The sequence below is a fragment of the Cydia pomonella genome, chromosome 7 (genome assembly GCF_033807575.1).
Source record: "Cydia pomonella isolate Wapato2018A chromosome 7, ilCydPomo1, whole genome shotgun sequence".
In the NCBI taxonomy this organism is placed as follows: Eukaryota; Metazoa; Arthropoda; class Insecta; order Lepidoptera; family Tortricidae; genus Cydia; species Cydia pomonella.
Window position 1 is genome coordinate 862,364 of NC_084709.1, and position 27,547 is coordinate 889,910.

The window sequence follows — 27,547 nt, forward strand, 5'->3', positions numbered from 1 at the left end:
GCCCGAATCATAGTCGGCTGCGACTGTCAAAGATTATACAGTCCTGATGCGACAAATAATACCTGGACCTCAATAATACTCTGACCGCCTATGGATAATCAGATATGAACTGGAACATTGTCGTCGGCTAAAGCAAACGTAAGAAATATCATGAAACACCACGTCCCAACTGGCAAAGATGATAATTAGATGAAGTTGAAAAGAGCTAAAGTATTTTTATTACATTCTCGTAAATAAGAATCTTAAACCGGCGACAGGTTAACCCGTCTTCGATTGAAGCAGCCCAAATCATACCTGGCTGCGACTGACAAAGATATACGCCACTGAAGCGACAGATATAGTTAAATAAGGCCTGCCAGGGATTTACACAGACGCCTATTATAAGGACGGCGGAAAATCGTGCAGAATGGGAAGCCTTAGTGCATAACCATGAGGTCAATGGTCGTGATCTTCAGTCATGTGGAAACGAGGAAGAAGGAGCGACAGAAAACTAAAGTATCAAACGTAAGTCGGAAAGGGTGAAAAGTGCCTTATACTCGCCACCCGAATCACACCCAGCTATAGCTAGGGTATGATTCGCAGCTGCGGCTGACAAATATCACATTCACAAATATCATTCTGATATTCAACTGATATGAAACGAACCAGCATCCTTTGTATACGCAGCAGATGCCTAGACCACCCTTGTGTTTATTTTTACTATTTTTCCATTGTAGCTTTACGTACCTACTGATTTTATGACTTCTAAACGTAAAATCCGAGCAACTTTTCCTGGCCTACAAGTCGTTTGGCATACGACAGATGTGTCCGTCCTAGTCCAAAGCTTAGGTAAATGGGATGTCATCTACCTACAACATTGACAATTCTTACGGCGGCATGGGGCTCCTTCATTTACTTGACTCTGGTCTGAAACCTCACTGATATCACCTCCAATTAGGCATTCTCAAATCTCCTCCGACTCCCCCTCTTTGCCCAGGTGGGTAGGCAGCCTCGCTCCACTATTTGCGCAGTTCTCTACAGAATAACACGGCACACCGTATTATAGGACTGTTTTTACTGCCCACAAAACGTTACCCTCCGATTCATAGTTGAAATTATGATGGTGTTTTTGGAAGGTTTTGGTTGGACTGTTGTTTTTGAAAATAGTGATATTTGGGGAGTCTGGTATATTTTGTCTGATGAGTTTAGTCAGGCGAATTCCAACGGGAGTATGATTTATAGTTAGTATTTTTTTAATGTCTGCGTCAGCTCGATGCCTTTAAAGAAATGTTTGCGTAAACAGTAACAAAATATTTTTACCACTTACACAATTGAGACTTGCGAACTATGCGCTCCGGGCGGCCAACAGGTCGGTTTGTAACAACTAAATTGGATTCAGGATATTGATCAAAATTAATTTCTTTATTACTTAAGTTCACTGTCGGCGAATTATTTTTTCAGTGTTATTAAGTTTATCAACTACAGAAAAGACAACTAGGCAGTATTATATATCGTATAGGGTGGGTGTAAGATTTTAGTATATTTTCCTCAGAGCATTTATGCCTAATAGAAATTTGACAGACTTTAACACACTCTATAACAGATTAGTTACTTACCTGGAAACCCCGATAATATGCAAAATAATGTATGCAAAATTATTAGACCGCAGTTTGACTTTTGATTCTTGTTTAAGAAACCCAATGTTGCTCGGAGAAAAGTGGTGCCGTTACCGTTTGCTCCTTGAATTTTCCTCTACCATTCTCATACTCTCAATAGTCTCAATACGTAACATAAAGCATGGCAAAGAAAGTGATAATTTCTTGTTCAGATAATTTGCATAGATTAATAACCTAGAAGAAAACATTGAAACGTTGATACAGATCTAGCCAGTAGCTCTGTTAACAACCAAAGCCTATCTAAGCCGTTTTTGCAAACATTTTTTTCCCGCCGCTGCAATCATCGTAAAGAACAGCAAGGTAAAGAAAGTGAAAAAATCTTGTTTAGACAACCAGCATATGTTATGTCTAATAAACTAGAATAAAACACTGAAACAAAGGTAGACCTAGATCAAACCCAGTAGATCTATTAGCAGCAAAAGCCCGTCTAAGTCCGTTTTTGCAAGCATTTCTTTCCCGACGCTGGCACTCGTGGAATCATAGCTAAGAAAGTGAGAGACTCTTGTTTAGACAATTTGCATAGATTATATATGTACTTAACTAGAAGAAAACATTGAAACATTGATATAGATCTTGCCCAGTAGCTCTGTTAACAATGAAAGCCCGTCTAAGCCGTTTTTGCCAACATTTCTTTCCCGGCGGCGCGGCTGGAACATTGTTCTAGTTGTTTAGTTTTTTTTTGCTGTCCCCGACGGTGCGTGCCGTACGCAAACTCACGCACAAAAAACTGGCGGCTTTATTCTCATATATACCTTTCAAGTATTAAAATGATATTGATAACGAATTGATTGCGTGCAGTCTGATTCTTCACCAAAAAGTTCAATACATCGAATTGAAACTGTCTTACATCATACTAGTTTATTTTATTTATTATTTATTAAATAAAATAAAGGGGCAGAGGCAGACCAAAAAAGAGATGGCGGGATGACCTCGACACTTTTTGCAGCGACTGGCGGGAACATGCTCTGAACCGTGATGAGGGAAGAAAGGGGAGGCCTTTGCCCAGCAGTGGGACACAAAATAGGCTATTTAAAACAAATGTTTATTAAATTCAATTTTATAATTTCATCGTGTAAAACCATTCTGTCGATCAACAGTTTTTCGCGATCTGTCGCACAAACGTTCATCTTACGTTTGTACTTCGAAGTTTAAAAATGCACTCTTGACACTTGACACTTTCCAAAATGACTGCTATTTCACCTTTTAACCATTTACATCATATCATATCTTTTTTTGTTTACATTTGAAGCAGTCAATAGATTTGAATATTATAACTTCCCAATATGGCTCCGTTTAGTCCGTTTGCACTAAAGGGTTTTAACCACCCCAAGCAATTAACAGAAGCTTGCTGGAGCTGGAATTAGGTCACTTTTCTAAATTTAATTTCACCGAAAAGAAACTCTACTTACAATAAGAAAAACACGTTGAGCTGACGAACGATTGGCATTTTGGCTAGTCTCCTGAAGCAGCTACCATTAATTATAATCAATGAGTTGGTATTACATTGATTATCAATCATTGATACTGAATAAGCCTCCAGGATTTCTTCACGCATGGCGTTGCATTATTTATAGACGACGCGTAATCATTATTGACAGCATTTGTTCAAGTTTGAGAAAGTAAAACATTAATTTAGCACACTCATTGAGTTTGTCAGACAACTAGACCTACAGGAAAACCGCATTTATTATAAATTATAACCCTTTTTTTCTTGTGCCTATCTATTTGTGGCTTTTCATCATAGAAGCAAGTGATGCATAAAGACCTTTCTCTGATGGAAAGCCACATTTATCTTCCCTAAAAGGTTAAATTCTGATGGTAACAGTAAAAGCGTGGCTGTCGCACCGTTACTGCTGCAGCCCTGCGATATAACGCTGTTATTGCCACATTACTCTCGTGGCTACAACTAAGTACAGCGTTCAATCTGTACCAAGGAGATTGACAGTGACATCAGCCGGTTCCTGCTACTGTATCGCTGCATAACCTTTTTTTAACAGCATAAACGGCCGTATCTGTAGACCTGAGTGTATAGTTTTAATTTCAACTTGAGACCTGTGGAGGTGTGGCGTTCCTGAGATCGGCGTCTTGACTCTTGACAGACGGACGGACGGACGGACAACATAGTGATCCTATAGGGGTTCTGTTTTTTTCCTTGTGAGGTACGGAAACCTAAAAAGAAATTTTAAATATTAAAATGTACCTACTAGGTATTATTATGGTAACTTTCAGTCTTCAGTTACCATTCTTCTTCTTCAGTCGGTCACACAATGCTAAGGATCCTGTTGAAGACCAGGTTCCTCCGTAGGCTTCTATTCGTCGCCAAGCGCATAGCTTCGTTCAGTTTTAATTGAATAGGTGCAGTGACTTGAGCACACCATCTAGTAAGGGGAGGGAGGGCTTTAGTTACCATAACAAACCTATATATAATATTCATTTTATGTTGCATTCATTTTATTTTGAACTAAAACGTATTCTCGGTGAAATTCCCCGTAATATAATAAAGCTGTTATCTTATCCATCGTCCACAAAGCCTTTCCCGTCGCCATGCTAATGTATGGGGGGCTTCCTTCCGGCAATTATGTGTGCGTGTGTTCCAGCATTTTACGCATTTTGTAGTATATTACTACTTTACGTAAGTATATTATTAAACGTGAGGTTTTTATACAATACTGTATTATAACACTGTATTACACACCTCAAACAACAAATTAGATTTTAGCACAAGATTAATATAAGTGCAAGATTGCACGGAGGAAACAAATAGGTACTTATAAAATAATTAAATACTCATCCAGAGCATGATAAACAGTAAAAAATATATGAATAAATACATTTTTCACACTAAACGTAAAAATCTAAAAAACTGTTTAAATATTGAGTACCTTTTGCTGCTTTTGTAGGCAAAAATAAGCGAAATTAGCCGTTTAGAATACTGATAAATATTACTTGAAAACCGAAATTGTAAAAGATTTCGCTCAGTGTTTTTCCGTAGTTCTGTTCTTCTTCTTCCTTGTTGTCCCGGCATTTTGCCACGGCTCATGGGAACCTGGGGTCCGCTTGACAACTAATCCCAAGAATTGGCGTAGGCACGAGTTTTTACGAAGGCGACTGCCATCTGACCTTCCAACCCAGAGGGTAAACTAGGCCTTGTTGGGATTAGTCCGGTTTCCTCACGATGTTTTCCTTCACCGAAAAGCGACTGGTAAATGTCAAATGATATTTCGTACATAAGTTCCGAAAAACTCATTGGTACGAGCCGGGGCTTGAACTTTGAACCCGCGACTTGTTTTGCAAGTCGCACGCTCTTACCGCTAGGGCACCACCGCTTTTCTCTCAAACTCTGTGTCTGTTAGTTACCTTGTCACGTTTAAATCACTGAACCGATTTAAATGATATTTGGTATGGAGACAGTGTGAAGCCCAGGGACATATCAGGATGGGATATCACTCGTCAATTCGTCATGTACCTAATATCTGGGAGACCGAGATTGCCCAGAAAACATTTAACAACTCAAAACTGCTCGTTTTCAGCGCGAGATAAGGCCTAACTAGATCGATTTTTGCCCCCGCAAAACCCCCATATAGCCAATATCATCGAAATCGTTAGAGCCGTTTCCGAGGTCCCCGAATTGATCTTTAAAGGTATAAGATAGTATTTCCGTAATCCGAGTTTTCATTAAACCGTTATCAAGTTTCTCATGTTTGGTTTTAAGCGCAATTTAATGAAACACCGTAGACGTACCTAGACTGACTACGTGTTTATGATAAATAAATAAATATTATAGGACATTATTACACAAATTGACTAAGTCCCACAGTAAGCTCAATATGGCTTGTGTCGAGGGTACTTAGACAACGTTATATATAATATATAAATACTTAAATACATAGAAAACACCCATGACTCAGGAACAAATATCCATGCTCATCACACGAATAAATGCCCTTACCAGGATTTGAACCCGGGACCATCGGCTTCATAGGCAGGGTCATTACCCACGAGGCCAGACCGGCCGTCCAAAATAAATAAAATAAATGCAGTAAAAAAAAATCGTTAAATTTTTTTTCACCTTTATTTAGGTTCACTGCGTATATTTGGTTATTTCTTTGTTTATTTTTAAACTAATTCCTCCTACAACCGTAAGTATTTTATAGATCGTTTTATTTATATAGGTAAGCTAATTATAACATTGTTTCCAGTGTATTAGAGGCTCGGTAATATGTCGCAGGTAGTCATTAGCGGCCGTTCCGCCTGTAATTACCGAGGTGATAAAAAACTAATTGCCGCTAGGTAAATATCGTCACGGTAAATATGGAAAAGAGTTTCAGGTAATTTTGTTATTAGTTTATGACATAATAGTTTATGCCCGCGACTTCGTTTGCGTGGAATGATGATGGTTAATAAAACTACTCTAAGTCGTTCCTCGGGCCTCTAACTATTTCTATACCTTTCATAGTCCAAGACCCCAGACCCGCCAGAACTTAGTTATTTTCTCATGAATAAATGTATGGGATAATATAGTGTTAGTATGTATTTTTAATTTCTGCATACTTGCTATATTGGCCCGACGGCCATTAGTCCGGTACAAGGTGCTAAAGGTATGTAAAAATATTACTAACTTTTTTAGAAAATATTGTTAAGGCACAGCACGAGACATGGTCCCAGACTGCAGACGCAAAAGCCAAAAAAACAAAAGACAAAGTAATCTCTTCCAGGCAACCTTTGGCTAGCAATAAACTTAGAAGGTAATTACAACTGGTATCTAATGTCGATATAATTCAACAAACTGAAGACACAAATAGTGAATACTCTTCTTCTTCCTCGCGCTGTCCCGGCATTTTGCCTCGGCTCATGGGAGCCTGGGGTCCGCTTGACAACTAATCCCAAGATTTGGCGTAGGCACTAGTTTTTACGAAAGCGACTGCCATCTGACCTTCCAACCCAGAGGGTAAACTAGGCCTTGTTGGGATTAGTCCGGTTTCCTCACGATGTTTTCCTTCACCGAAAAGCGACTGGTAAATATCAAATGATATTTCGTACATAAGTTCCGAAAAACTCATTGGAAATAGTGAATACTATTCTTGCTAATTTACACCTACTGATAGGTTCAAGACAAGACTACTTGTATATAATATAGATAGTACAATCTACTTGGAATTACAGTTTATGTCCTGTTAATTTGTGTAATATCCGGGCTTCAATGCTCCAATCAGATGGCAGTATAAACTGGCTAGTTTTCATTTAGATTGAAACACATAAAGCAACTTAGTATGGAAACAGTTTAGGCGTTACTGGCTGACAGACTGACATGCCGCCGAGCGGGTGGAACCAGTAGTCGCAATTATAGCACAACGTAGTTATAGACAGTATACTATCTACAATGCCATCTATAATGGTTGATGAAGACAGGCCTTCGTCCCAAAATCGACTGTTTTCAGCAGAAGCAGACAGACAAAAAATTGCGGATCACTTTTTAGCAAGATTAATATGACCTTTGATTTTTTTTCCAGATAAACGAGTATGCTGGTTTTCTCACGGTATTTTCTTGACCGAAGAATAACTTATATTATGCATATAATTCCCAAGAAACCTTTTGGTATGTGGAGTAGTACAACTACAACCCACCTTACCGTCGACTTCCAAACCTAAACTAATAGACTTACAAGAAAAGGTACCCAACTGTCCGGTTCCGATTTGATTTATATTTACATATATTATGTTATAGAGTAGTCTAAAATAACGGACACGTATTTTTTTTAGCTGCCCAAACTCAACCTATTGGGAGAAATTGTCCTCCAAAGTAAAAAAAAATATTAAATCTTCTAACTCCTATAGAAAGTGATACTCAAGCAACTTGCTAGTTAATGTCTGGTTTCAGTATATGTTTGAAAGCAGGAAAAAATAATGAGCACGTGTTTTGTTATATCGGCTGAAACTCATTTTTTCCTAGAAAAAACATTCGAAGTTTTATAATATCTTATCGCTAAAGATACACATAAAGACAGGTGTTTTTTAGGAAAACTTGAGTTTAAGCAGATATAACAAAACACGTATTCATTATTTTTTCCTGCTCTCAAACATATACTCGTACTCAAACTAGCCATTAACTAGCAAGTTGCTTGAGCATCTACAAAGTGATGCTAGGAGTTAGAAGATTTAGTAATTTTTTAATACTTTGGAGGACTATTTCTCTCAATAGGTTGAGTTTGGGCAGCTAAAAAAAATACGTGTCCGTTATTTTAGACTAGAGTAGTAATAACATATATAAATATAAATCAAATCGGAACCGGACAGTTGGGTACCTTTCTTTGTTAGTATATATGTGCTAAACTATAGTCGTATCGAAAATAAGGGAAGCGCTAGTGGCCTAGCGGTAAGAGCGTGCGACTTGCAATCCGGAGGTCGTGGGTTCAAACCCAGGCTCGTACCAATGAGTTTTCGGAACTTATGTACCAGTCGCTTTTCGGTGAAGAAAAATATCGTGAGGAAACTGACTATCGTGACGGACTAATCCAAATAAGGTGTAGTTTATTAATTTACCCTCTAGGTTGGAAGGTCAGATGGCAGTCGCTTTCGTAAAAACTAGTGCCTACGTCAAATGTTTGAATTGTTGCCAAACGGATCCCAGGCTCCCATGAGCCGTGGCAAAATGCTAGGACAACGCAAGGAAGATGATGAAGAAAATGTAAACGTCGTTTGCTACCGTTTATATAACTCACGAAAATACTGCGCTATGATATCTTATAAAAAGCTACTTTTTTCCATGGCCATGAATGATATTCTACATAAATGTGCTAGAAAAAAATTCTGCTAACATTTAACCCTTCATATTCTAGACATGAGTGTATGTACTGTTTCGTGTGCAACGTTACTATGTTGACAGCCGGTAGTCGGACTGGCGGTTAACGCATTAATTGTTAGGAAAATGGGCTGTGGAACCTTTTCATACCGTATACCATACCATACCTCGATTACTGAAGCGTTTGACGTACTACCTTGTACTTACACTATCATATAGTTGCAATGTGCCTTCCACTATGGGGCTTTAAATGCGGGGTGCGATTATACTCTCTAAAGTCGCTGTTATTATGGAACCATATCCCGAAATCGCGAAAAAATAGAAAGTAGAAATAGAATAGTTATTTACGATACATGTGCGAAAAATAGGAAATTCGTAACGAGTGGCGATAAATTAAATTGACACGAGTTGCGAATTACCTATTCGCACATGTGTTGTACAACGTTTTACAGTACATATGACCCTTTAAATTTTCGACCATTGTTGGGGTACTAGACTGTAACTATAGCTAAGTGGTCTTAATTTCTGTCATTCTTAATGACATTGTTATATAGTCTACGTTCTAAATAGATACTCTAGCCTAGACTATCTATCTATCTTTACCACTCAGTATCAACTTCTATAATGTTTTCACAATTTTTGGCACTATTTGTTTTCTTTGTAGTCCATCCATTGTTTATTTTGATGTAATGACAATATTGATGATTGATGAATGAAATAAAATAGACGAAGCAATTGTTAATTTTTTTTACTAATTTTAGGTGCATATTAGTCAGGTAACGGTCAACTACGGGTCAGTCAGAAGAGAAACAAATATCACATTATCTAAATCTGTGAATAATATCAGAACGCAGACACATCACAAGTTAGGTAGGCGAATAGGTGCTAGCGAATTCATAATAAAAACTAATAGGTATCATAATCTATCGTTTGCTGTCTATGTAGGTTTATACGTTTCTCCAGAAACTAGCTGCAACTACTGGTCAGTTGTAAATAAAAAAGGCCAATATCACAATCACAGTATCAATGAACAGTATCAGTATACTCGTATCAGTAACGGTCGTTCGTTAGGGCGAGCGCTGAATATGCATGAGCAACGTGCGGCCACATGTCGCTTGTCGGCGTTTTTCTTGTGGGAATCAAGTGACGGTTGAGCTGTGTTTGTTCGGTTTTCAAATTTGGTACAATGTTTGACGTTCGTGAATGTGACGTTCAGGTTTTGAAGTTTAAATTCTGAAAAGATTTCCGCTTGCCCATTAAATTGCCCTTTACTAAAAGCAACTACTGAACAATGCTTTACCAGCACACTTTTTAATAATATTAATAATTTAATATTATAGGAGATTAGTACACAAATTGACTAAGTCCCACAGTAAACTCAATAAGGCTTGTGTTGAGGGTACTTAGACAACGATATATATATAATATAAATATTTATAAATACTTAAATACATAGAAAACACCCATGACTCAGGAACAAATACCCAAGCTAAATTTATTCGTGTGATGCACACGAATAAATGCCCTTACCAGGATTTGAACCTGGGACCATCGGCTTCGTAGGCAGGGTCACTAGCCACTAGGCCAAACTGGTCGTCAAAACTTTTGAATGGCGAAATCATCATAAATTCCATGCAAGGAAAGAAGTAATAATTCCGAAGAACTGGGGGTGATTCGTGAATAGGAGGCTATTCTTCTATCTGTTCTGCGCTTGTCCCTTAAATTGTCGATACAGTGAATTCTTGTATACTTAAATAATAATAATAAAAATAAATAAATATTATAGGACATTATTACACAAATTGACTAAGTCCCACAGTAAGCTCAATAAGGCTTGTGTTGAGGGTACTTAGACAAAGATATACATAATGTATAAATATTTATAAATAAGTACTTAAATACACAGAAAACACCCATGACTCAGGAACAAATATCCATGCTCATCATACGAATAAACGCCCTTACCAGGATTTGAACCCGGGACCATCGGCTTCATAGGCAGGGTCACTACCCACGAGGCCAGACCGGTCGTCAAAACTACTTATAAAGGGAAAGCGCTTGTGACACTATGTGGGTGGAAATTCAGCGACGGAATATATAAACGAAGTTCTCAGAACATTTTTGACTTAAAAAACAGTCCATATAACTGACCCTTATCTGACAAATATTATCCCTTCTCCATTAATCCGTCCATGTTAACGGCACCAGTCATGGGACATTTAAGAGAAAATTTGCAGTATTTTGATATTTTATGCGTTAAAAGTTAAATATCCTATTCGTTCTTTATGCTTTCAATGTATTTAATGAAAGATACTGCAAATGGTTTCAATATTATGTATGGCGCCATTAATTTTAAAATAAACAAAATTCAAATTCAAAGAAAGTTTTTAAAATTCCTTCAATTCAAAACTAAAACTACAGAATTGTGTTATCGTGATAGGTGCGTAAGACACCATTTTCTTCCCCTAGATTTGAGAAGAAAAATCACTGACTTAGTCTACTTAACTAAAATCTTAAACGGATCTGTTGATAGCCCGGAACTGGTTATGAATATTAGTTTTCGTATCCCCAGAGCTTCTTCTAGACACTACCGACCTTTGTCACTTCCACCGACCAAAACCAACTATCGTCAAAATTCATACTTTGTCCGAGCTCCGAGGTCAATGAATGAACTGTGTCATAGCAACGATCAACTGGATTTACATCTAATGAAACCTGCTATAATTAAAAACCTCATGGCATCTAGCTTCTTTGCTCCCCTGCCTGCAGAAGATTAGCATAGGTTTAATTTTAATTATTGATTTAAATAAGAAACAAATTACTTCTTTCTTTTCTCATAGCATGTTTTGGAGTTTGTAACGTCTTTCATTTTGTGCTAACCTGTAATATGACTACCTTTGTATCCTGTCTGTGGAAACCTGTAATTGGCTTCCCTGATACATATTTATGTTAACCTAGTTTTAGTTTACTTAAGCTGTTGGTTTTCCGAATAAAATAAAATAAAAATAAAATAAACATCAAACTTAAGCAGCTCTATGGCTCTTGTTAATAGTAAAATGTTGCCTGTGTTTAAAAACTGCAGATAAATTCTTATTTTACAGGATTTCTCTATACCATCCCATCACTGGTGTCTGTTCCATCATAGGGGTGTTTATTATATACTCCGCCCGCAGCTTTGAATACTAGCCAATACATAATGTTCCGCTATTAAAAAAAAGTTGTGGTTGGTTAATGAAAGTTATAATTGGCTAAAATAAAATTCTATATGTCAAACTTCTAGATTTAGTTCGTGTCATCCACGATGACATGCAGATTTGACAAATCTAAACTTTAATAACATGACATTACGTGTCAAGGCACGCGTCTTAATAAATGACACCATGTTAATATTTCGTCAGGTGACAAGCAAAACACAAATTACTAAAAAAATAATTAAACAAAAATCAACCTTTATTTTTGTATTGCATTTATTTTTCAAGCAACATGGCTCATCAAAGTTTTGAAACATAAAGATAAAAATTAAAATACAAATTAAAAATTATCATATTATTAAAATATTAACTAACTTACAGGAAACATGTCAAATATAAAATAATAAAAATTAAGAAATAAAAAATAAATACATAAAATACGATTACTATATAATTATAAATTATCTAAACTCAACATCTAATGTCATATTCGGGTAAAAAGTAAGTTACATGTCCCTTATAAATGAATCAATACCTACAATTATTAAAAAAAAAACCCCTACAATAACCCTACAATTATTATTTAACCCATTTTTGTAGTCCTATGGTTCATTATGGCTATGAACTTGTGGGTTAGTGAGTTTTGCTTGTCTCCTGACGATTAGACGTTGGCGCACAGAACATAATACACGGGGGCTCGTTTTTGAGCTCAAGTCAGCCTTCTATAGTAAATATAAATAAATAAATATTATAGGACATTATTACACAAATTGACTAAGTCCCACAGTAAGCTCAATAAGGCTTGTGTTGAGGGTATTTAGACAATGATATATATAATATATAAATATTTATAAATACTTAAATACATAGAAAACACCCATGACTCAGGAACAAATATCCATGCTCATCACATGAATAAATAATGCCCTTACCAGGATTTGAACCCGGGACCATCAGCTTCGTAGGCAGGGTCATTACCCACTAGGCCAAACCGGTCGACAAGTATAAGTATAGTATGGTAGTTCGTTGTGAAATATTTACCGGAACTCTCCAAATTAATATACTCCATGCAAGATTGAATTTACCAGAGCTGTATCAATTTCAGTCAATTACAGAGATTTCTTGTTCCTAGTGTCGATTTTAAATTATTTTTTCCGAAGTATGTTTTACCATTAAAGTATTAATTGGTATTATTTTTACTTTTTTAATTATAATGATATGACACATGTAGCTTTTTTATGAGTTATTCAATTCTATAAGTTATGCTTAATATAAATTCATTGGTATTTATTTTTAATGTAGTATTTCCGAAATAAGCTTTATATATATCTACATATTAATAGCGTCTCAAGCTTTCGCAAAAAGTTCAAAACACCTACTTTAACATATTCTCGATTCAACTAAAATACTCAATAATCGCACCAAATCAGAATACAACAAACAACGCGTATGCACAAGAATTCTCAAGATTAATTATTCATACGAAGCAGTATGACGAATAAATTTGCCTCCATTACTGCATTGAGCATTATGTTTTTAACACTGTTTGAGTAAGTGGCTAGTGTTCATTAAATAAAGAACTAGACCGAACAGGAATGGCATTCGATTATTACAATCTGTCCTTGTTTTGATATTGCAACTAGGGAACAAATCAAATTAATATTTATGGTACATTAATATAATCGGATCCTTTTATTTGATATAATTATTGAAAGTCATAATGTAAATGATTGTCAGATTTTCTTTGGCCATAATTCTGAAACCGTTAACTTTCAGGATTTTCGTATAGATTTCGTTAGGTTAGGTTTGTTTTATGGCAATCCTGAAAAGTTACTCGTATCTGAGAACAAACCAAAATATGATTAACGAAAATGCGGACAAATAATGCATTATAACTTAAATTTTTATGGGAAAAAATTGACTGATTGAGAAATGACCAAAATAAAACCTTAATAATAATCCAGTTTATATGTAACATATCCGCAACGCAGTCTTCGTCAGGTGGCTAGAAATGGAAATATGTATTTATTCTTTTGGCTGTTGTATTTATAATGTACTACCTATGTATTTTGTCATGTCACTATATGATGTCATTGTCAATGTTGTATTGACTTGTGAAAGAGCCCATGGGGCCTACTTAGGGAAAAATAATTTGAATTTTGAGCAACATGCTTCATCCCAAAAAAAACAATGATTATACCCGCAACCTGCATCGCCCTTTTAAAATTTTAAAATTACTTAATATTTTTTGTACATAGCACGTACGGCTCGTCCTTTCGAGTTGGTCAAAGGAGCCTACCCTTTCAAAGATTGAATATTCTCGAGTATTTGGGACAGATGACGTGAGCAAGTAAGAATGGCCTAAAGTGTCCAGTAGGGCTAATATGGCCGGCTCTCTATCGTCTGTCACGTTCTAACAAGTATGTAAGTGCGAAAGTGATGGTCATAGTGACAAGCGATAAAAATGGAACCATGCTGCCAGTGCCACTTCAGGGCTTTTGCCACGTAAGCTAAAGACCAGTTGAAATATTTGGAGCAAAAGTTAAGGTGACAGATCAGTACCCCTAGTGTAAATTTATTCGATAGAAATTTACACTAGGGGTTTAGGTAAAGATATACATTACAAAACTTGTATTAGACAAGTTACTGGCGATGCAAATAATAGTTTACTTTGATACTTGTGGCGCCATCTATTGGCGAATAGCAAAACTGATAACTCAGTCAACCTGTCCTAGTAATATTAGTTTTAATAATTTATATAATATATATTCATAAACACTTTTCAACTCTAACAAGCCCTTGATAATCGTTGGTCTTTATCTGTCAGACATTTGTATTTGTTAGAAAGGGTTAAATTTTATCAGAGGTTTGCTAAGTTGTATGATTATTGGGGTTAAGTATTACAATTTCTATAGTCACAATCCATCGTTAACATAGTTTTTGAAATCTCGTAGTTATTATTTGAAAGTGATACTAAATCGAAATGATAATTTAAAAATAATAACTAAAATACAGTTAACTACTATAGCAACAGACAATAATTCCGTAATTAAAAAATACATCCAACCCAATAAAAAATACAATACAGAAATTGTAGGTCACCAGTACTTACTCGTAAACTATACAAAGTTTAATTTGTAGTAGATATGTATAATATATATTTTTATTTATCTATCCAAGTAATAATATTGTCTTTAATATGGCCACTGTTATGACAAGCTACGATAACAAATATCTGGATAGAAATGAGGATGCCAAAAACCGTGCAAAATGGAGGAGAAAAGTCAGAATGTTTATCTAGGCACCTGATGATGCAACCGCTAAGATATGAGAGATAAAAGTCAATATTATGACGACCAGTCTGGCCTAGTGGGTAGTGACCCTGCCTATGAAGCCGATGGTCCCGGGTTCAAATCCTGGTAAGGGCATTTATTCGTGTGATGAGCATGGATATTTGTTCCTGAGTCATGGGTATTTTCTATGTATTTAAGTATTTATAAATATTTATATATTATATATATCGTTGTCTAAGTACCCTCAACACAAGCCTTATTGAGCTTACTGTGGGACTTAGTCAATTTGTGTAATAATGTCCTATAATATTTATATTTATATTTAATATGGGTAAGTGTGGCTTACGGCTAAGTGTGGCTTACGGGTAAGTGTGGCTTACAGTTAAGTGTGGCTTACGGGTAAGTGTGGCTTACGGTTAAGTGTGGCTTACGGTTAAGTGTGGCTTACGGGTAAGTGTGGCTTACGGTTAAGTGTGGCTTACGGTTAAGTGTGGCTTACGGTTAAGTGTGGCTTACGGTTAAGTGTGGCATACGGGTAAGTTTTGCTGGCTGACACTAGGGCCTGTTTAAGTGTTTACACATTTTAGTTTTTATTGAGATTTCATACACTTATTTTCTGCTTGCTAACTTCGTTTTTAGGGTTCCGTAGCCAAATGGCAAAAAACGGAACCCTTATAGATTCGTCATGTCCGTCTGTCTGTCCGTTTTTTAGCATTAGACAGAAGGTAAGCGATCTTGATGAGTACTTTTTTTTGAAAAACGGTTTTGAAAAAGAAGTGACAGCAAATATGTAATAAATTATACCTATAGCATATATGATCATTTACATTTTTTTGGTTTCATAAGTACCTAATAGTTTGGTACTGTTTTTGAAAGTATTTTTAAATAAAAAAACACATAAAGTTGGTTGGAACCTTTTTTTCTAATGCAAAAAAAATAAGTATAGTTACTTGCGTTTAGTGGAAAATATATGAACTCGCAATAAATACAAATCAATGTATAAATTGACCCCAATGTTCAGCCACATTTAGATACCCTTACTAGCCTTACGTCTGTCTGTACGTACGCATCTACTCTCTATCTACCATGTTGTACTATTTCTAATGCCTTTCCCAAAATCTAGACCCCGGAACTGGCCATCTGGGCAAAAGTCCGTTGGAAAGCGAAAAAATAAAAGAACGGCGACCCGTCTAATGTTATGCCTCCGCTCACTGGTTATGAAATGTATGCAAATGTATGCGCGTGCGACGGCTGCGTAAAAAGGGACCTAACGGCCGAACGTACGATAAATAGATAAATGTGTCAGCTTGCAGGTTACCGGGTAATAAATGTTTTAAGTATTAAACTACAAGTACGAAAAAAATCTAAATTTTTAATGCAATATTTTGATTTGTGTCTTTTAAATAGTCGCATTAAATAATGAATTATTTATTGTTATGTATATACCGTATCTTTTCACATTTAGATTTTATTCTAGAAAATTTCTAGACTAGTATGTTTATACTATTTTGGTGTTTGACGATCCTTTTGTGAAATTCTTATTATTAAGTTTGCCATATCTATAATAATTCAATGTTTTTTTAAGAACAATAATAACTGCATCAATAAATTACTCTGATATTTAGATTAAGATGATGTTTGTGAAATTTGACAATTTAAAAGTGCTTGTTGCTATTTGAACAAAGAATATATTGACTTGGTAGACTCAGGTCTACTTTCTCTTTTGCTGGAATTTATATCAAATACTCAGGTATTTGATATAAATTCCAGCTTGATACCTCCGCGTTCCTGAGAAAAAGGGTCTTGACAGACAGAAAGACGGAAGGACGGATAACAAAGTGATACTATTCGAGGTACGGAATCCTCAAAAGATACACAGAAGGCCAATAAATATTACACTACAATATGGAAACGCGTACGTGACACCTTTTTAGCTGCAGGAATCCATATCTACAGTTACCGCTTACATCAGGCAGGCCGTATTATTGTTTGCCACTGGCGACGAGATGGTTAAAAATAACAATTTCTCTATAAAGTGTCTGTTATTACTTTATTAATTTATGGTCTTAGATTAGGTCCATTATAATATAAATACCTAATATATATAATAATAATTCAGCCTATATATGTCCCACTGCTGGGCCTGTGCCCAGGCCCAGGCCTGTGCCTCCTCTCATGCGTGAGAGGGCTCGGGCTATAGTCCCCACGCTAGCCCAATGCGGATTGGGGACTTCACATACACCTTTGAATTTCTTCGCAGATGTATGCAGGTTTCCTCACGATGTTTTCCGTCACCGAAAAGCTAGTGGTAAATATCAAATGATCTTCGTACATAAACTCATTGGTACGAGCCAGGATTTGAACCCACGACCTCCGGATTGAAAGTCGGACGTCATATCCACTCGGCCACCACCGCCGTCCCAATGTACACCTATAAAAGTAAAATATAAAACGCTTACAAAACACTACTAAAATATATAAACACATAAAAAACCTAACCTAGTGTGCCGCCAGCAGCCAAGGCCCAAGCTGGTGATCAGAGCTGCAGAGAGAGGAACCGCCGGACTATCCGCACCGTGTCCAAGACTACAGCCTTCTACATCTGACCCTTGATCCAACCACCCACCGACCCTGTTATTATCGAAGACGAAGTGTTTTTCGATATGTTTCTATTACTCTACAGTGAGTTCAACACCTAGTTAGATTTACAACTAAATAGTTACGTTCATATTTTTAAAGAGAATAATTAGACCCACAAAAAACGCGTGCAGATGCGTACAGCAGATTATCTCATGCATATTTTATTAAAATTTCTTAATTGTTCCGTTTTCACATCTAACGCAGTTTACACGACATTTATAAAAAAATAATTGCCCGAGATCCATGGCATTTTTACTAACTATATTTGCTTTCATTCATCATAATAATAGCGATTAAAATACGGTTTATATAAATGGATAATGTTTTGGTTCGGACCGCTAACTTTACGCAACGATACACACCTTGGGGCTGTGTCCTCAGTTTTATAAATTCAGTCGGAAGATTATAGATAATATTAGTTTAACTATCGGATGGTAGATGTCGCTTATATTCGCGTGAAAGTAGAGATAAACTATTTTGAAATGCGGGCCCTTCAGTAAACCTGTGATCATATCGAAACGAGGTAATTTAATACTGGTAAGTTTCACTGTCTTTTCAGTCACAGTTACATATTTAGGTACGATGATGAAATTTCTAGAAGAAATGATTCATTGTATTTACAAAATACATATTGCATTTATCGTCCAGTTGTCCCTATCCATTTTCCTAGTGAAATTGTTATGTTTGACACTCGAACCCTCAAGCTAAAAAGCCGCTTGCACCTGACATCATACCGATATTTGAATCATATTGGAATCATATCAGTTTGCTGGCTAACGCGCAGGCGTCTCGCTTGCACTAACACATGTACGGACTAGCAAGAGCGAGCTTGAAGTTTACGTTCTTATTTTAAAACGATATAAAATAAATAAATAAATATTGGACATTCATACTTAAATTGACTAAGCCCCACAGTAGGCTCAAGAAGGCTTGTAACACCCAAGACAGGAAAAAATTATCTGTACTCAGCACACAAATAAATGCCCTTACCGGGATTCTAACCCAGGACAATCGGTTTCATTGACCATATGCTTAAATTATATAAAACTTGGCATGAACTTTAGGTCTGGTACTAATTTTCGATGCTAATAATTGCTATACAAATAAAATGCGACAATGAACAGGAAACTACTACTCTCTCAAACAACTTTATCAAGCAATCCCCACATTTAATCAGACTAAAACTTTAAATTATTCAACAATTTTAGGCTTTCGTTAATTATAATATTCGTTTTCAACCTCACATACAACAAAGTTAAATCAAAGCCGAAAACTTAATTAAAAATATTATTTATAAACATTCCTTTATTCAAATGAACGTATCTATTTCCACGGGAACTTTTCCGCATATTTTACGTCAAGAAAATTAATAAATGGGAAATTAAACAAGCCGCGGAAATCGGACAGACAGACGGGCAACTTTTAAAAATACCCTATAATATATTCAAAATTAAAATGGACGTCAGCCTGTCAATTTAAACTCCGCTGAGTTTGGGATGAGGATTTTAATAATGTGAAAAAAGTGATATAGAATAATGCTTTTTTTATCATGGTCAGGGTAAAAACATTAATTAAAAAGCTTTCAAATTAACATGCTCCTTGATTTAATTATCAAAAGAGGTCCCATGACGTCGCTAGAGATTTTACAAAGCTTAGCCAACAAATTTTTTGGGCGACATTGATAATTTTTGTCAGTAAATATTTAATATCGGTTGTTTTTTAGCATTTAGCCACCAGAAATATTACTATTGACACTGACGGATCGTATATACAGGAAAATCCAGATCTAATTCATAACCTGCTATGTTAACGGCACCAATCATGGGACATTTAAGAGAAATTTGGAATATTTTTGGTATTTTCCCGACACCTCTAAAATTTCTACCGATTTATTCGTTGAAGGTTGAATGTCCTATTCGTCCTTTATGTTTTCTAAGTATTTCATCAAAGCTGCTGCAATTGGTTTCAATATTATTAATAAATTAAAAGTATGTTTGTTTTGCTCCAGTCATGAGATGTATGGCGCCATTAAGTTTCAAACGAACAAAATATCAATGAAAAATTAAACTTAAGCAGCTCTTTCGCTCTTGTTTATGGTAAAATGTTGCCAGTGTTTAAAAACTAATGGTAAATATTTGTTTTACAGGATTTGTCTATACCATCCCATTACTAGAGCCAGTCCCATCATAGGGGCGTTTACTATATTACATTAAAAATATTATTATGCCTCCAGGGGCTCACCATCCTCGTTCAAATAAAAACATGTCTGACATCCAGAATATTTAGATATAGTCACTGATTGAAAATATCTTAAGCCCTTAACACTCAAAAAAGTTTCTTCAACGATTTCAAAATCGAATCCCCGAATGTAATAAACAAGACTCGACTTAGTCTGTCTACTTGCCGAGAGAGGGCGCTGGCATTAGCATACCAAAGACCCTCAATTAACGTCGCCTTTGATTTCGTGTTCCAAAGCTTTTTTGCAAATCTTCCTAATTTACCTTCGGTGTTGCCGGTTAAAGAATATTTGGAAGTTAACAAATTTTATTAAGTGCTTTGAAGTTATACTTAAGTAAGAAATATTACGTTCCTTATTTATGTTAGAATTTGTTAATACATGTGTTATATCTGTAAAAAATTTTTAGCGCTAAAGTATAAAAAATCACATCTACTTTTATTTGACATACTTGCCTTTGTCCTCAACTTAGCCGGCGTAAATAGATTTATACCGTAATTTTTACTCCCTTAGAATTTGAATTTCACAAAATCATTTTAGTGAATCCGACTCGTACTACATTTGAAGAATGTGTTTCTAATTTCAAGCTATTCATGATCTGTCAGCCATCTAAACAACGAATACATATTTTACCAAATAATAGAATACATAGAATTTTACAGTCAAATAACCTGGTCAAACGGTTATCTTACAAAGGTGTCAGACAGTTGTATAATCGGCTGTTTTTAAATTCAGATATATTTTTCAGCAAGTAAAAATCCTGTTAAAGCTAAGTCAGCTAAAATATGTGAGCACTCGGGTCTTGGGTAAGACCCAACCCTTCTTTTGAGGTGGCAACACTTTCCAAGTATTTAAATCGGGCTTTTTGTGAGTAACGCAATGCAAATGCGAACATTAGCGCGCAGATAAGAATTGGGATTAACCGACTTATTGTAGAGACTGTGGCATCGTAGAACAAGCTGTAAGTTATAGGCTACTAGCGATTTAAACATTCACTAAAATAGCAGTTATGAAACTGTTACATAATGCCTTATTATATACAGCTACAAAAATGGCTTTATCTACACACATTATAAGCTCCGTATGTGATCAGGAACCGCCAGTGTGGCATTTGATCACACTCAATAAAACGTCATCTCGACTGATACTAGAAATGAGATCAAATCAAATTTGCTTGTTTTGCAATATGAAGAACGATATTGCGGGTACGATGATACATAGTTGAAATCTAGAGTCTAATAATAATTTAAATGTATACATTTTTATGTGTAAATATGACGAATTAAGCATAAGTTGTGTACGTATAGTATATGGTGTATAAGTAGTTGAACGTTTTTCTCTCGCATGCGTTTTGCTTTTTATGAAGAATGTCATATGTAAGGTACTCGGTAAAACAGATTCAGCCTAGAGTCAGAGTCGCAGTGAAAAAATTCAATAATGTTTTCTTCTGTCAATAACAACTAAACATATCAGGCTATAAATGAGACTTTCATCTCGACCAATGGCTCGCCCTCTCGTTAACTGGTCCCTTCTTCGTGTTTCACTCATGATCTATGTGCTCTGTACATAGAAATGTTATGACTCTATCGAGGGTCATATTAATTGCCCTCTTATAGATCGCATAGATCTACAAACTTTTTTGAAGGTGGAGGAAGGAGGTTTCAGCAAAATTTTCATATTCTCATAATTATGACAATATAAAAACCCTTAGGGCAAAACCAGCTTCACATAGTAATTACAACACGCGATTACCTGCAAACCGCGGTTACTTTGATTCGTGGGGTAATATATGAATTGATTTTTAAACTATAAGGAATTTATTTTTGAACAATTTCATCATGTTACGGTTGCCAACCACATCATAAAATTCCTAACTCGCATTTAAAAATCAACTCCCTATTTCTCAAAAATCGATGATCAATGTTACCCCGCGAATCAAAATAACCCCAGTCTACCGTACGATTTCCCGCGGTATCCTTTGAGTTGCGCCAGCGCACAATAGGGTGGCGATCGAGCGCGTATGTTAATCGGGGAGTAATTAGTTGCAGATACTTCGCAACTGCGATAGTAACCCCGCCTGTTGCTAATTGATGTTACTCTGTTACTTTAACTGGGATGAGACTGGATTGTTTACACTCAGTCGTAATTGTCATTAACAGTAATGGTACATTCTGTTGGTTTGTCATTTTGTATGCACGCCAAATGCTTCAAAACTTAAAAATAAAAAAACAGCATCTGCCCGCAACTTCGTCTGCGTAGAATGATGATTGATAAAAACTATCCTATGTCCTTCCACGGGCCACACACATCTCCATACCAGTTTTCATGTACATTTTATCGGTTCAGCGGTTTAAACTTAAAAAGGTAGACAGGGAGAGATACATTCGCAATCATAATTGGCCGAGTGAAGGTCTCCATTGCAGCTTGAGCAAAAATGCTTTCGTATGTCCGGATGTCCTCTTCTGTAGGTCGCATTTCTCAACTGATTCACGTGAAATTTCGTGACCAGCGGTGGCATCGTGGTTCCATTCCCAAGTAGCATTGCTAGCTGTATAAGAGCTGTATATCAGTTTATTTGAATACTATAAGCTGTACATTTAGGCTGTACTACAGCTGTATAAGCGCTTATACAGCCCTTATAAGTTAAAAAAGGGCCCCAATTATACAGCTTTTCGCGTTATTAGAGCTGTACAGTAGCTGTACAGTAGCTGTACAAGCAATAGATAAGCTGTATAATAGCTGTAATTCGGTGTAAATGGAAACCTTAGCACTACAGATTATCTCTTATAAATATGATTTAAGAATATCAGTTTTAAATAGGTTTTTAAGAAGAATTACAATAGAATAAAAAATATTCAAGTCTAAAAATGTCTTCTGTTCATTCGTTATATTTGTAATGGCGACAAATGACAAATATAAGTGGAAAGTAATAAAGTGCAGTTAAGATACAGGATCTTGAGAGCAGTTATATTACTATTGGTAAGTGCCGATTATTATTTATTGTAAACATGTGTATCTTTTCTGGCAAAATATTCACGCCCCTGCTTAATAATCAAGAAAAACATAACAAAAATATCTAAAAGTGGTACATAAGTTTAGTTTTTGTTTTTAAGGTTAAGGTTTTTTTTTCTTTTAATGTTAATTCTAAGGTTAAAGTCAATTTATTTTAGCTGGTTATCATAATATGACAAGTTTTTGTTAAATATTTGCAAGTTTATCTTTAATTATATTTTCAAATATGTTTTTATTCATAGTAAAATGGCGACAGTATTTAAACAGCCTATAGGATAGTTGGAGAGCATCATAATCTTAGTAGCTGTACTATGTAATTAATGGAGTCACTTCTACAGCTTTTGGATTTAAATGACTGCCATTTATTCATTTAGTTTTATAATACACTCCTTGTCAGAAATCATAAAACTACTATACTTATATGAGTGCAAAATTACGCCAAAAAATTACTTTAAGCGACTTTGGTCAGAAATACAGACAAAAACTGTACTACAGCTGTCATTTATTCTTTTAGTTCTATAATAACCTTACAGACAGAAGTTATAACACCATTATACTTATAATAGTGTAAAATTACGCCATAAGAATTAGTTTTAAATCGGAGTTGACAAATACTTTTATACAGCAACAAGTGCCAGGTGATCCTACACTACAGCCTCTATACAGCTTAAATGATAGAATAAGCTTGTAGCGTCACACAACACTTAAAGTTTTATAACGGAGTTTACAGATACTTTTTTACAGCAACAAGTGCCAATTGATACTACAATACAGCCTGTATACAGCTTTAACGATAGAATTAGGTCGAAGTGTCACACAACACTTAAAGTTTTATAGTAGATTTTTTATTTTCTGATATAACACCCCATGCGTACGCAGATTCCTTTATAATGATTTTATACAGCTTGAGCTCAGGTTAGTTTTCTCTGACACTCTTATAAGTCCCTTAAACCACCCTAAGTTCTAAATTGGCTGGTATATTGATTTTACCGACACTTGAATGCTACTTGGGTTTTTATCACTGGTCACTATGTCAGTCACTTTCGCGGTCACATACTTGTTAGACCGTGACAGGCATGGTGACAAATGATAAAGAGCCGACCATCTTAATACTACAGTTTCGGTATAGTACTTAGATATATTTTTTCTGTCGTTTCTCTGAACTAATAATAGTAAATTCTATAGTAGCCTAATAAAACAAGTGGAATCTATAATTAACTTTGGCCTCGCGCATATTGCGAATAACTCTTTTCACCTCAGTAGCGGGGTGAACTAGCTACAATTTGATAGTCATATATAAACTATTTTTTTTGTATAAGCAACGCACTATGAATTTGTAGTTTTGAATTTGCAAGGCTATCATGCTACACTGAAAATAATAAAAAAATAAATTAACTTAAATAAAAATCATTTATTGCAGATCAATGATCCATAGGATGTTAGTAACAATTTGGACTTAAGGTGGTTCGACTAGGTTACCCAAAGCTTAAACCTCACCAGATGGCGCCACAATTGCAAATTTTGAGTTTTAATTTTTTTGTGGAGTAGTCTTGGTATTTCTATACTGTAAATTATGTTTAGCGCACTCTTTAAATAAATATTGAACTATTACAACAAAGATTGAACACTTCATTGTACAAAAACTACCCCTTAATGTCGACAGAATGTTTCTTGACTCTATTTCTAAGTATCACTCACACATTCAAACAGTCTTACTGGGATCCTTGTAGTAGACAATTTGGCACAGCGTGAGTAGGCTTCAATAGCGTTGCGGTATGTACGTGGAAATACATTCAAGAGGATGTGGGTTCGAGACTCATTATTTTTTTTTGTTATCAGTATTATCAAGTAGGTACCTATTATTAATAAATTATTTTATGAGAAATATGAGCGTTTTCCATAAAAAATATTAAAAATCTGATTCTCACACATCATGATATTTTTGGGTTCTTCCAACTCAGAATCACTAGCATAATCAATCCTCGTGCTAAAAAAACCCGAAAATTTGTATTGAAATTTTAGTTTTACATTGAAATTTCTTTAACACTAAAATGTGACGTAATGGTATGGATATTTTAGGATATCTTTTTTTAATGCTAGGGTGGCGAAGATTCTAAGTAGAATGAACCTAAGAAAGTCCAAATTTGTAAGTCACATTTTCCGGTATTTTTTTCAAAAAAAAACGCTGTTTTGTTCTAAAATTAAAGCAATTCCTTACTGCCCAGCCTTTAAAAAAGTAGGTACTATTTTACAGTAGAATTAAAACATTTTTTTTACGATACATTTAATTAAATTACAGCTTCGAAACCAGGCTTGAGTTGTTTTTGCCTTATGTGCAGGAGCTGAGTCCTGTTCAAAGATCCATGGCTGGTTTTGAAATAGGGTGTGGCTTAAGGGCTTCACTATTGGTTCGAGAACGGTTTCCAGTTTCCGGTTTTCACACCTTTTTCACAGAAATGAATCTGTGTTAGCCCTGAGTATGACACACCCAAAATCATGTTTGGCGGGTGCCCACATTTGTGCAACGCAATAGGGTTGTTTCCATCTACAAATCTTAGGGCATAATTGTATCCCAAAAATTTTTTTGGATTATAAGAACATGTTAAACTACTTTTAGGGGACCTGTAATGACCATATTTTTGTAAATATTGAATTTAAAATATCTTTTGGCACACGTCACGTGACCAAACTCGAAACGTCATTGAAGATTCTGATGACGTCACAACTCTCGGATTGACACTGTTGACAGTTAGGCAATTAACAACAAATGACAAATATCAGTTGACAGTTCGTATCTTCTACGTGTGTATGTAGTTATGTGTCAAACCATAAACTGTGACGTCACACAATTTTCAAACAGCGTTTTGGGCGCGAAAGCATCTGTCAAAATATATTTTGTTAATTTAACATATTTAAAGCCGTTTTTAGTATAAAAGCTGAATTTTAAGGCAACTTTTAGTTAATATAGAAAGTAATACAAGCGTTTCAAAAAATTGGAATACGATTCTCTTTTAGGTCCCAATTCATTATAGATACGACGAGATAAGCGTTATGTGTGGTATATAATTATAGCTCACAAATCCACCACATTATGTCATTTTTTATTTTTTCGGTAGCATTTGTTTTAACGGAAATAAAGAGGTTGCAAATCGAGTAACAGAACTTCAGAACAGATATCATTTGATATTTACCAGTCGCTTTTCGGTGAAGGAAAACATCGTGAGGAAACTGGACTAATCCCAACAAGGCTTAGTTTTACCCTCTGGGTAAGAAGGTCAGATGGCAGTGGCTTTCGTAAAAACTAGTGCCTACGCCAAATCTTGGGATTAGTTGTCAAAGCGGACCCCAAGCTCCATTGAGCCGTGGCAATATGCTGGGACAACGCTAGGAAGAAAGAAAGAAATCGAGTAACAGAACTTAGTAACCAACTAGGTATAATAGTTATGATGTAAATGTCCATATCATGTTGGAGTCATATATGTATTAGCCAACTAATTATTCAAGATCAATACACTTAGCTCCCTTAGGTATTCGCCTGAGTACAATCTCGGGCAAAATTGAGTTTTATAAAAGTGAACTAGTTTCTAGGTCTAGGTCATATTTTCTATGAATTGGTCATTTTTCAGTTACACTTTTCCTGGTTTTTCGCGGACCAGAATATCGATGATTTTTGTAACTTGATTTAGACGTTGCTATCATTTTCAATCCAAAAACACATAAAATCACAATTCAGAACCTGCGGCAGCTTTGTTTTTTATCAAGTACCTCAAGCACCAGGGCGGCTACCGGGAAAATCGAAATTCGTCAATTTCGGGCATTTTTCTCTGTCACTCTAATTACGTCTTAGTGAGAGTAAAAGAGAAAGATCCCCGCAATTTGCGAATTTAGGTTTTCGCGGTAGGCCCCCAGGTCCTGTCAAGTTTCAGCAGTGTTGCCAGGTGAGCGGAAGAGAATTATCGTACTTGAGTGTCAATATTATTGTACCGTTGAAAAAAATATCGTACGCCAATCAAAAAGGCAGCCCCTAAAAATGTCTTTCAAAATAAGCTTAAACTTCCAATTAATAATAAAAAAAAGACAATTTTCGTCTAAATTGCGCAAAAAATCTGTTTATGTTTGTGTATTTTTGGGATAGACTCAAACGGTATACAGGAAATTGTGACATTTTAAACTTTAAACTTACACCAAGGAGCCGAACACCCAAAAGATACTAATTTTAGCCTATTTCTGAGAGAAAGTGTCATATTTTGCTTCAAATTACTAGACTTTTAAGGTGGCATCATCCAAGGGTTGAAATTGTAGTACTTTAGTGTACGATAATGCTCTTTGGAACATTACGTCATACCGGGGCCCAAATTATCGTACATGTACGACAATTATCGTACGCCTGGTCACACTGAGTGTCAGTGTCGACAGAGTCAGCTAAAAACGCGTCAAACATCGCAACGTCGCGCCGATGCATGGAGTGGCAACGCCGCAATGTATTTGTACACGACATTTGTCACACACACATGAGTAAAATTTATAAAAATATAACGTTGATTATTGCATGATTTCTGTATGAAACAAAGTTTTTCTATTAATTTAGCGCAAATGAATATTCGAAAGTAGATAGATGCGCAACTATTTATGTAATAATATTGTGTAATTAATTAATAAATAGCGATTGTTTTTTGTATGAAAATCGAACCACCTTAATAACTAAGTTAGTAGGAGTAGAA

The 27,547-nt window shown here is 35.6% G+C and overlaps 1 protein-coding gene across 1 annotated transcript in view; it reads left to right on the forward strand.

Moving 5' to 3' along the window:
* The first annotated feature begins 429 nt into the window (after positions 1-429).
* LOC133519472 (zinc finger protein 239-like) overlaps positions 430-27,547 on the forward strand; it is a 147,524-nt gene continuing 120,406 nt past the window's right edge. The window contains exon 1 of the mRNA XM_061853476.1: positions 430-504. Coding sequence (XP_061709460.1) covers positions 430-504 — 75 coding nt within the window. The remainder of the gene's footprint in view (positions 505-27,547) is intronic.